At 39.4% G+C, this 12839-nt stretch overlaps 1 protein-coding gene and 1 long non-coding RNA gene across 3 annotated transcripts in view; one reads left to right on the top strand and one right to left on the bottom strand.

Annotated features, from left to right (window-relative positions):
• GDA (guanine deaminase) overlaps nucleotides 1-12530 on the bottom strand; it is a 42625-nt gene extending 30095 nt beyond the window's left edge. For both annotated transcript variants that reach the window (XR_014491669.1, XM_083355915.1), the window contains exon 1: nucleotides 12160-12530. Coding sequence is in view for 1 of the 2 variants with exons in the window: in XM_083355915.1 (XP_083212041.1) it covers nucleotides 12160-12423 (264 nt within the window). In the remaining variant the exon portion in view is untranslated. The remainder of the gene's footprint in view (nucleotides 1-12159) is intronic.
• Nucleotides 510-4142, top strand: LOC310636257. Its single transcript, XR_014491671.1, has 3 exons — nucleotides 510-840; nucleotides 2535-2641; nucleotides 4061-4142. It is a non-coding gene; the product is annotated as an uncharacterized lncRNA (long non-coding RNA).
• Nucleotides 12531-12839: the final 309 nt, after the last annotated feature.

Raw genomic sequence — 12839 nt, 5'->3', positions numbered from 1 at the left:
GTTTGGCGGGTCAAATCCCGAGTGCCACGTAACAGAGTGAGCACCTGTTACTTGTCCCTGTTACTTGTCCCAGCTTCTGCCAACCTAGCAGTTTGAAAGCATGTAAAAATGCAAGTAGAAAAATAGGGACCACTGCGGTGGGAAGGTAACAGCGTTCTGTGCGCCTTTGGCGTCTAGTCATGCCAGCCACATGACCACAGAGATGTCCTCGGACAAGCGCTGGCTCTTCAGCTTTGAAATGGAGATGAGCACCGGCCCCTAGAGTCGGAAACGACTAGCACGCATGTGCGGGGGAACCTTTACCTTTTACCTTTACCTTTAGCCTTAATGTGTTGATTTCTTGACCTGATCTACTTCTTGTGGTTCACACTATTTCAATTACTGGAAAGCTACTATCCTTAGCCTATTGTCCACAACTAGAGATATGAATGCTAACTATGAACTATACTTTTGTTGGAAGTGTTGACTTTCAGAAAGATGACCATTTATTTTATGCTTGCCAAGTGTCTTTTAAAATTATGGTTAAAATTTATGTTTTAAGGTTATTTATGAATACATCTTCCCTTTTTTCTAATAATCTTCTGGTCTTTAGCCATCACAAAAGCCTCTCATTTCATTCAGGAGTTTCAAGCAATTCAGTAATTCTTTAACAATTGCTGGGCCATGCCAGGTCTTCCAACAAAATGTTATCAAGAAGAATTTCCACTGCTGTGAATCATTGTATTTAGCACCACCTCTCTAGCTACCCCAGAAGTTCCTGGTAAGCCATGGAAAAGGCAGGAAGTAGCAATGGTGGATTTAAGCTGAAGAGGATGACTTTATTTGATGATATTTCCAGAGGTAATCCACTAATTTCAGTCACTTCATTCTAAGACTGCAACAATGATACTTGTTCAGCCCCGTGGGAGTCACGTGTCTGAGTACCTTCGGTTGAGATCAGGTCAGATAATAGAAGAAGCCTAATGCTAAAGATGTTTTCCTCTGTGCTTGTGGTCTACTCCTGTCATTGCGTCTGTTGAAAATATGTCATTAATACAGGAACCAGCCAAATGAAATAGGGTGCAGTCATCCCAGCTGGTTTCCCAGTATCCATTATAGCTGGCAGCACACCTTGTAATTTCTTGTTGCCACTGTTTAGCTTTTTTCTTAAAGTGTAAAAATTCATCATGTCTGTCCTCGGTCTCTTATTGACTCAAAGTTCTTGTTCATCCAGAGGGAGCTAATCCTGCTCCTGACTGAAATTAAATAACCTACAGTTATCTTAGAATAAAACTGGTGTGGCTAGATATCTTTGTGATGCATTGGACCTTCAGAAGATCAGTTTAAACATTTCAGCCATTAGTTCAAATTCAAAGATACAGTAATAGTGATGAATTAAATGTCTTGTGATATCCTACAGATCAGTAACAGCTTATTGTTCCTCTCAGTACAAATTACCATAAGCTAAGTTTGGAAGTTCCAAAAGAAATATATATATATATATATATATATATATATATATATATATATATATATGTATGTATGTATGTATGTATGTATGTATGTATGTATGTATGTATGTATGATGTATGTATGTATATATGTGTGTGTGTGTGTGTGTGTATACTGTGGAGTATTTAATGTATTTTAGAGATGCCTCTCCCTGTAACACCTGGGGAGAGCTATTTGAACATGCTGCACCAGCTGCTTTACTCCAGAGAAACATTCTCTGCCACCATTGTTTGGTGTTTCTTTAACCGTGGCTATTTTAATTTTCTTTACAGTGTAAGCTGTAAAGAATCACAAGCAGTCCCTCTATCAGTCAAATACATAGAGATTCAAAAATGCTCACCCTTAATTCGTGTCATGTGTATAAGATGGGCAGCCAATAAATTTACTAAATAAATAAAATTCACAATGTCAGAAACAGGTTACCAAACTATTTCTTCACTCACCCTTTTCCTTCTTTCAATTTCCTTTGTGATTTTTTCTTTTCCTATGAGTGTGCATGTAAAATATTACCTTTTATCAGGACTTTGAAACCAGGCAATAAAGAAATTACAGTGGTTGTCCTTAAGGAGCCATGAGTTTACTTCCTGGTTTCACTACGTAGTATTAACAGGAATGCCTACTCTTCCTTTACTGAACACTTCTGCCTCTCAGTCTGTAAAGCCAGCTTACTGCTTCTCCTTCTCGCTGGCCCGTCTTTTCCTATTCCTTCTACTCCCTCTCCTCTCTCTGGTAACAGTGATGGCTGGACATTTTCTTCAAACAAAATTACTAATTACAAAATTTTCTAATTACTGCAATCGAAGTTCCCAATGCTGATATTTTAAAGAGCAGTGGAGATATGTCTGAGATATTACACTTAAGATATGCATAACGTTTCTGCATTATATTTAATATTGCAAACGATGCTGCATTAGGACATTGTCTGAAGTACAATTTGATTCCCAGGCATCCTTGTATAATACAATATTATCTTAATATAAACTGATCACTTCAGGCTTCCTAACTTGGGTTTAGGTTTAAATTTCATGACATTTCCTCCTTAGTTTGACGTCTTGGCTTGTCTTAATTGAAAACTCAGACATGGATCAGTTAAAGCAGAATCTTCATTGAAGAAAACAATGAAGCCACATATAATGCCTTATTTCCTCCTGTAAGTGCAAAGATGTAAATGATGTTGATATACTCAAGTCTTTAAACTTCACATTTGTTCTTCCCATCATTCTGAATTAATAGATATTTGGAGCAGTCCTTGCTTGCTTAAAAACAAGTGACTATTTTATGTTTTTGAAATGACCATCTGACTCTAGTTTGCTCCTCCCCAACCTCAAGCCTTACAAAGCTTTTGCAGAGGCAAAGGTGAGCAAATGCTAGTTGCATGTTTGGCAGTTATAACATAGAATCTAAAAATAATTACCTTTCTGCTATCCTCAAACAAGAACATGTTAAAATGGCTTTCTTACATAGTGCCCTGCAAAATACACTATTTTAATAATAATAATATAGTGATTGATGTGAAGAAAGATTAATAGGAGTTGTCACCTCCAGAAGTGACAATACAATTGTCACACAGATAAACCTATTCTGGGGTGTGTGTAACTATAGACCTCTGCTGCTCTCCTCTAATTTCAAGGTATAACATAAAATTGCAACGAATTACCTAAAAACTAAAAAGAAAAAGAACTTCCTTTTTAAAGTTCTTGTCTGTTTACTTAGTTTTTAATCATTAAACACTGTGTAGAAATAGCATCTATATGTACCGGTATATTATTCCTTTCAACATTATTATCACTTATTATTCCCCTTTTGGATTTCTTTTCTTCTTCCACTGCAGAGCTGATAGTAGATCTTCCTCCTCTCAGTGCCTCTTTGGGTGGGATTTGGCATGATCTACTTATCTTGATTGATCAATTCAAAATACTTCATTTCATCATCTCTCTCCTTCTGCCCTGGCCACTTTTTACAGAGGCACGATTGAGAGCATTTTAACAAATGCATCACTGTCTGGTTTGGTGGCAGCAGTGCCTCAGATAGAAAGTCCATACAGAGAATGGTAAGGACAGCTGAGATGATCCTAGGAAGCTTGCTTCCTGGTATTCAGGATGCTGCTTATAAGCGCTATGTGCTTAGAGCTCAAAGCATTGTTAGAGACCCCACACACCCACTTTACGGTCTGTTTTTGTTGCTCCCCTCCGGGAGGAGGTTTCGAAGTATTTGTAGTAGGACTACCAGATTCAACAATAGCTTTGTTCCCTAGACCATCCGTCTGGTAAACTTGCAAGATTTGTTTTTCTCGCCATGCATATGTATACATAATCTGAACTAGACTGTGTTGTTTCTCTGTGTCTTTCTTATATGTGGGTATATGCATCATTCCGTATTTATTTATTTTTGTCATATTTATGCAGTGTATATTGCAGGTGGTGACCCTTTGAAAGCTATATGCAACAAAATTTCATTTTAATGTATTCCAGTTAGTGTATTCAAAGTGACAATAAAGTTATTCTATTCTTTGAATCATTTGATTCATCTGTTTAATTATGGATTTGAATTTTTTTTTCTTCCCACATAGACTAAATTCTAATCTGAAGAGGAATATCAGGAGATAAATTCTCCCATATTTTCTAAAGTATTCAAAGTTTTAAGCGGACTTCTTTCTGCAGAATTTCAGGTGCTAAATCTTTAAATATTTGAACTCTGTTTCATTACAACATGTTTTCTCATTGTTTTATCTTTGGATTGATAGCTTTTTTAACATAATAAACTTAAAACTTAATGTCTTGATTTTTTTTAATTACCAGATGATTGTAGTGCCCTAAAAGGTATACACTTTCCATGTCCTGAGGTTTTGTTTTTTTAATCCCATTTATATCCCGCCCTTCTCCGAAGACTCAGGGCGGCTTACAATCTAAGCACAAATCAAATGTGCTTAGCAGTAGCCTTCATTCTATGTATATGCCTGCTTATTAGGGCTTTCGCCCCCCCCCAGCGGCATTATTACAGCTTATTGCCCCCAACAATCTGGGTCCTCATTTTACCTACCTCGGAAGGATGGAAGGCTGAGTCAACCTTGAGCCTGGTGGGATGCGAACCTGCACTAATTGCAGGCAGCTGGTGTTACTTAAGGAGGCATTAGCCCACTGCTCCACCAAGGCTCTTGTTAATCTAATGTTAATCTCTAGGAATAACTCATTTAATAATTTACTGCAAAATATAATGTATTCTGTTTATCATATAACTGTGTAATATTTTTAACTTTATTGATGCAATGATGCCTGGCATTCTACAGATATAATAATCTCATATTAAGTCTTCAGAACCTCTTTTTATTAGATTTGTTGAAACTAAATTCCTTTCAGTGACGTCAAATGCTTTATTTGCAGTATCAGCAATAATTCCTATAGTGGAGAACAACTTGGAAATGTCTTATTGTTTCATTACTTTTGACCAGTCACTAGATACATTTTTTGCAACTTAGCAAATACAGTAGTTTGGGTAGTGAAAAAGAGGCAGATTCATTATCTTTTTGTGCTGTAAAACTTTGATTTCTATGATAGATTGTATCTCCTATTCTTTTTAATAGCACTGCCAAGTAAAGTCTCCTAAGGGAGGATATTTACATTATGTGTTTTAATTTTTTTTATTTTATGTATCTAGTTGTATGCATTTCATTCTAAGCCACACAGAATCACATTCGTGAGATGAGGGACTATAAATCAAATAATATGGCATGATTCCACATGAGCATGTAATTCTACAAATTACACATACATTCAGATCTTTTGATAAGAAACTAAAATAAGATGTTAAAGTAAACTGGGGGGGGAAATAATGCTCTGTATTAAACAAAAATTTCACAACCGGAAAAAGTGAAATACAGTAGCACCAGATGGTAACTGTTGAAAGCAGGATTGTTGTTATGGAAGACAGGCTGCCAATGCTATATTCATAGCAGAGTATTTTGCAATCATTTTATTACAGAACAGCATATAGTGCAATAATGTATTTATTATGCAAATATCACTTTCTGAAGAAAGCAAACACATATGGGCCACTAAGACTAGGATTGCTAAAAACAAATTGCAAAGGCAGGTCAATAGGATCTGTTCTGCTTTTTTTGATTGTCAGCAATGTTTGATAAGTATACATTAATCAGATGATAAAGCAAAGGTTAGTTCATAAACTAATATACATAGAAACATAATCTGATTTTTCAAACGTTCATCCATTGATATATCATAGTGAACCTATTCCGCTGAAAAAAAAACTTGTGCCTGACGCAAGATCATAAAATAATGTCTCTGATATTACAGATGAATCTTTTCATGAGCCAGTTGCACCGCAATGGACCAGCCCCCAAATTGCTGAACTTGAATGAATTATACATTTGCGTGAGACAATGATAAATAAACTGAAACAAAAGTTAATTATAAACTACCTAAAAGGTACATGCATCGTGCAGACAAAGGAATGTACCTCTGGAATGGAATAAGTGGCAGGTACTCTAAAGTAAGGATTTCAGACTAGGATAGTGACAGTAGTAGGAAAGTCTCATTTTAAATTATTACTTAGATTGAGCAAAAGATGGACAGGGAAAGGACATATTGGGGGAACCTAGAGAAAGGTGTGACTTATGTCATAAGAAGTTAAGGTGACTTAATTTCACTGTACCTATATCAGGGGTCCCCAACCCCTGGTCTGTTGACTGGCACCAGTCCGTGGCATGCCAGAAACCGGTCCATGCAAACAAGTGAAAACCCATCTGCAGGATGTAGGCATCACACAAAACCACGCCCCCTCCAGTCCGCGAAAAAAACTCTCTCCACAGAACCGGTCCCTGGAGTCCAAAGGTTTGGGGACCTCTGACATATATTCTAAATGATATGTCCATGGAGATTATCAATCATCCAGGTCATGGTTGTCCCAAAGGTGCTTTTTCATGAGGCAACTGGACTTCTTTTTTCTCTTTGAAGACTTTTCGCTTCTCATCCAAGAAGTCCAGTTGCCTCATGAAAAAGCACCTTTGGTTCTAAATGATACGTTCTATTGAAAGATGTTATGTCAACATCAGTGCCTTATGGGGTGTATGTTTTAATTTTTTAAAAATAGGAATAATATTGGTTCATTCCCAGTTATTGTAAGTTATCTTGAAAAGCCTTCCTTTATCTTCCAAGATTTTTCATGGAAAATATTGTCACATGGAAAGTATTCTTCTGTAGAATATTCCATCCATCTACACAGAAGTTAGGTTCAACACACTGAGTAAATCCAAAGTGCAGTTTGGCTTGGTTTAGTATAATGTATTATATGTACCCATGTACCCACACAATTTTAAAAAACATTGAGAATGCCTTGGAACACTGTGTAAACTCTGCCACAGTTGTTTCATATTATTTATCTGCAAAAAAATTAAAAGACAGACAAATAATCAGTTCATTGAAAATGAATGTGTTCTTGTATAGTACAGGTAGTCTTTGACTTATGTCCCCAATTGAAACCAGTGAATCGCACCCAATTTTATAAACTTTTTTGCCATGATTGTTAAGCCAATCAGTGTACTTGTTAAGTGAATCACATAGTTATTAAGTGAATCCAACTTTCCCCCTTTTGACTTTGTCAGAAGCCAGTTGGAAAGTTACAAATGGCAATCACCTGACCCAGGACACTGCAGCTGTAATAAATACATGCTGATTGCTAAGTGCCCAAATTGTTATCATGTGACCATGAAGATGTTTCAACAGTCATAAGTGCAAGGAATGGTTATAACCAAGTGCTGCTAATGGTTACTAAATGAATGGTTGCAATTCAAAGACTATCTTTACCTAGCTAAGCATAAGGGTTTCAAAGAAGAAAAACAGTGAAGCAGAGATTGTAAAAGTCAAAATTATTTATCCATGTATCTCCCTTTTAATAGCATCACCAAATAAAGGTTCTTGTATTTCCACTTTTATGGCCATTTGTATTCTAGTGAAGAACTCTGAGCAATAAGGATATGAGAAAAGACAGGATATGAGGAAATACATGCAAATGTTGGCTGAATTAAAGGAACCATCACATAGGGCTGTGCCCATCCATCAAAAAAGATATGAGAGATGCAGCCTCTTACTCCAGCCAAATTTTCATGGGTACTGCAAAAACTACTCCTAGTTGTCTTGCGTGTGCCTGTGTGTGGATGCACAGGGAGCCACTTCACTTTACACATAAAGGGGCAGCCAGGAGCAACTTCCGCATGAACCTTCAAAAAGATGTGATTTGAAATGAGGTGCTCCTACATTTCAAAGAATTTGCGTAGGAATACTAAAATAAAATATTATTTTTAGGTTTTACTATTTCTTCCAATGATCAGTGAATTCCTTGAGCTAAAACAATAGATGCCAGTTTTTCAGACACTCATCCCTATTAGGTAAGTATTTTCCATCCTGGCTCCAAGCCTAAAAGCAATTGCTGTTAACTGCTTTAATCAATCATTATTGCACTAGCTGTGATGAGCCTGCACATTGCCTAATTATACCTTGCCTAACTGTACCTAACAATTGCCTAATTGTTATTCTCTGAACCTGGAAGGTTACATGGAGTGAAACAGGGACAAGTTCATCTTCTGCCACATCATATCTTTCCATTTTGAACCTTTCTGCATGTCCAGTTAGGGAAACTCTTCAGGAAAAAACAAAAATCGCAGCATTAAAAAAAAACAGCACGATGAATTATTGATTCTTTTTGTGCCTCCTTTCTAATAGTACATCTACAAGCATTACAAGAAATAGGAGGGAAATAAGTCATCTAATTTTTGCTTTTAACTGGGGATGCTGAGTTATCTAAGCCGGGATGATTCATGCACGGTCACTCATGCGCTCGTGACCTCTCGTCTAGACTACTGCAACGCTCTCTACATGGGGCTTCCCTTGAGGACCACCCGGAGGCTCCAACTGGTACAGAATGCAGCCGCGAGAGTTGTGTTGGGAGTTTCCCGATACTCCCATGTCACACCTCTGCTCCGTGAGCTGCATTGGTTACCAGTTGTCTTCCGGGTGAGATTCAAGGTGCTAGTAATGGTGTTTAAAGCCCTACATGGCAGGGGTCCGGAGTACCTCAGGGAACACCTGCTGCCGGTGTCTACTTCCCTCCGCCCTGTGCGTTCCCACAGAGAGGGCCTCCTCAGGGTGCCACCGGTCAGAGAATGTCGACTGGTGGCCCCCAGGGGGAGATCCTTCTCTGTGGGCGCCCCGGAGCTATGGAACCAGTTACCGGTTGAGCTCTGGACGGCGCCCGATCTTCGCTCCTTTCGCCGCGATCTGAAAACATACTTGTTCGAGCAAGCCGGCCTGGCCTGAGGGGGGATTGGTGGGGTTTTTTAACTATTTTTTATTGGGGTTACTTTTACTATGTATTACTGTATTTTTAATTGGGCATGTATTTAATTTATCTTTTATCTTTTGTAAATCTCTGTGTTTTATTCTTGCCCTGTACACCGCCCTGAGTCCTTCGGGAGAAGGGCGGTATAGAAATATTAATAAATTAAAATTAAATTAAATTAAAATCTGGGCAGAATTTGAATCCATGACATCCCCAGCATGTCCCATCACACAATAACCCAGTTTCCCCCCCCTCTTTGGAGTGTTAAAAAGTTAGGCTTTACTTGTCTTAAGATTGTTTCTGAGAATAACTGATTATATTTGTTTAAAGAAACCTAAAAATATAAAAATCTGCTTAACAATCTTCTAAAAACAAGAGTGGAGCCTAATCACATCTCCCAAAGGAGCACATTTTATAGCCTAGGAATGGAACAGGAGAAGCCCATCTGCCTGCATTTGGTGGCCTCCTTATAGTAACTAGACCAGGGGTCTTCAAACTTGGCCCTTTTATGACTTGTGGACTTCAACTCCCAGAATTCTTTGAGAAATTCTGGGAGTTGAAGTCCACAAGTCATAAAAGGGCCAAGTTTAAAGACCCCTGAACTAGACTCACTGGAACTTTTCAAGAACTAATCTTCCCTTGTGGAGTCCTTGGTGCTCTTTGAGTTTAATTGTTTGCTTGCAGGTATTTCATTACCCAGCTAGGTAACATCATCAGTGCAAATGAGTGTAGGGTTTGCTCCCTGTTTATATATAGTACCAAGTTACATGCAGGGTATTCTCTTCTATTGAAACCAATTGTCTCCTTCTTTTTATACCTTTTACATGGCCTTGTCTCCATTGTTCTAGGCAGCAACCAGATAGGTCAAAGGATAATTTCAAAAGAGAGTGGAAGATAATGAGCCATCAAACATAAAGAAAAAAAAATCACCAAATTTCTGTCAGATTACCACTTTTCCCATGTCATTTTTATCACTATTTCGTAGGAACTGATAGCTGCATGGCATCTCTCCCAGGATTGTTCTAGGACCAAAGTCCACTGAATCCTCTCCTCAACTGCAAGTAAGCAAAAATAATACATGACTACTATAAAAAATAAGTGTGAGAGGACTGGCTCAACAACTTGTTAACAGAAAGATGGCTCGTCTTCTCTACTATATGCAAAAGCTGATGGAGCTACAACTTGTCTCTCATAACTTGTGCTATATCTATAAGAAAGCAGTAAATGGTTTAAGAAGCTGTTTTATTGGCTCTGTCTTCAATAGAAGAAAACAAAGCTCTGTATTCAATAGAAGAAAATTGGTCAAAAAAATCTCAATAATACTAACAGAGTACAACTGCTGACCAAAACCATCTGCTAGATGAGGAGTACAAAAATGCCCTGTCAATTTCCCTTCCATGGCCATCACAGGATTGGCAGAGCCAAAATTTGGGATCCCTGTTGGCTCTTATGGGATGGAAGGAATATCACAGGACAAAATGGTTGCCTAAAGCATTGCAGCCAGGTAAAGCACCATTTCATCCTTTATACCTCTTACTATTTCTCCCAAAATGGGCCACAACCCAAACCATTATTGAACCTTGGCAGTTTTATTAAAGCCTAATTGTTATAAGCTCTACACTGTAATCTAATGGTGTGGCTGCCCCTTATTTTGTGAGAAAAACTGCCACTTTATAAAGTAACTATTACAAGTGTACAAAAAGGCATAGAGAGCCAAGTAAATATGTAGTACTACAGAAAAAATGGAAGGAGTTAAATGATCTGCAAAATCAAGAGCCACAAAGTAGATGTGGTTACTATGCCAAACACATTCATGTATTAGTCACTGCAATCATCTGTTCTCTAATCGCATACACATATTTGAAAGTGTATGAGCTTGCACAATAATATGCTTCATTAAGCCTTTAACTGTATACCACCAATGAATGTGGAACATATAATTACACTTCTTAAATGAGCATCTAATTAGACTAGAGTTGTTGACATTTAATGATATATAGAACCAGATGGCTAAAGTATCAAAGCTTGGAAGCTTTGTTTGATACTGCTTATCTAATAGTAGAACAAATATTGTCTTTGGCTAGTGGAACCAAAAATCAGAATGGATGAAATAGTGAAAAAACTGGAAACACTTTCTGCAGGATTTCATACTATAAAGTAATATTAAACATTGTATTAATGTAATATCTTAGATTAGAGCAATCTGGCAAGCTGAACAAGAGGATCAGCACTGAGCACTGTCCTGAAACATCTAGTCATTAATTTTTCAATAGTCTCAACCTTTTTATAGTTCTTTATTTTCCAGTGCAAATGATGCATGTTCTCAACACTCCACATTACTAATTTATTTTTTAACAACAAACACACCATCATGATGTTTTCCAGGTCCAGGAGATGAGCGCAGAAGTTTTTTTAACCTGACTGAATATAGATTAATTCCTGCTAAATGCATATAAAATCAGAATTAAAAAAGACATCCAAAGATGACAAGTGTTTCTTTATATTAACTGCAGAATTTCTCCTCTATGTTGACAAATAACGAACCGGCTCAGGGAACGGTAGTATTTATTATTTATTTCCATCATTTTTTCTTGTCCTGCTTGATAATTGCCAGCACTGAAAACACTCCTTGTAACCCTTTAGAAAAAGGGGGTTGTTGTTGTTGTTTTAAAAAAGGGGGGAGGGGCGTTATTGTGATGAATGTCTCTAAGTCTATCAGATCCTCTTTATAGTTGGCATAATTTGCGCACCTTCCTAAACTGCCATTTACAGACGGGAAGAGATTTTAATGTATTGGAGACTACCAGCTTTCTATCAACAACACCTCTTATCTTCGCATCCCTATGTCTCTTCTGCCTCGGCTGATCATTTGGAGCGATTCTGAGGAACCAGAAAACGAGCTCCCCGCTTAGAGAATGGATCCGATTAAACCCACTTTCGTTATGTCTTTCCCTTTTTCACAGGTGTTACGTAAGTTATGTGAATCACGACAACCGGCCGCCCTTCCGCCTCCTTCTTCTAGCTCGGGGTTTCTACAACCGGCGGCGGGTTACATGCCAACTGGGGGGGGGGGGGAAACACGGGTAAAAAATATCGCTTCCACCGCCCTGCCCTCAAGACTTCTCCCCCGGTCCCAGGCACGGTCCCCAGCCACAGCCGGCCGGTCGAAGTGCCGCCTTTTCTCCTTGCTAGCCGCTCAGCTCCGGCCTGGGCGCCCAACTCGGGACCCTCGCCGCCTAGAGCGCGTCCTTCGGGCCCCCCACGTGCCAGAGAAGGCACGCGCTTCCCTTCCCTCCTCCCGCCCTTTCCCAGGCTCACCTTCCCGCTCTCCGCTACGCCCAACAGGTGGCCTTGCAGGATGACCATCGGGGAGGTGCAGGTGGAGTGGACGAAGGTCCCTTTGAAAATGTGCGCGAGCGGCGCGGGCCGCGGGGGCTCCATTGCGCGCGCCTCTTGGCGGGACGGGCGCAGGCGGCCGACGGGGAGAAGGTGCGGCCGGCCTTGGAAGACGGAGGCTGCGATTGCGGGAGCTCCCGGCAGTCGGTCCCGCCGTGTTAGGAGCAGCGCCCACAGCGCTGTCATTATCTCTCCTCCCCTATTTTAAGGACTCTCCTCTTTAGGGGTGTGATTACAACCAACTCGGGTTGCTCTCTCAGCCCCATCCAGGGGAGAGTTGTTTTGTTTGTTTGTTTGTTTTGGCCCGCCTGTCGCTTTCTCCTCACCCCGTCCTGAGGACAGCAAGCAAGTGCGACTGGCTGGGAGAAATTGATAAAAAACAGTCAAGACTCGTCTTGGCAGAGATGGAAGCAGGCGAGCACAGCCGCCCGCAGCACGTCCTTGCCCAGAAGGTGAAGAGGAGGTTGATGGCCAGAATTAGATTCAGAGCAAAATACTTTTATTAGAGTAACATTCTAGTAATAATCTTAATAAAAAGTCTCCTGAGTGGGTGGGTGGCGCGCTATATGTACTCCTGAGCTGGTAAGGTGCAATAAGATATG

This window comes from Vipera ursinii (assembly GCF_947247035.1).
Source record: "Vipera ursinii genome assembly, chromosome: 2".
Taxonomy (NCBI): Eukaryota; Metazoa; Chordata; class Lepidosauria; order Squamata; family Viperidae; genus Vipera; species Vipera ursinii.
Note: the sequence above shows the minus strand (reverse complement) of the source record. Positions and strands in the feature narration are given on the sequence as shown.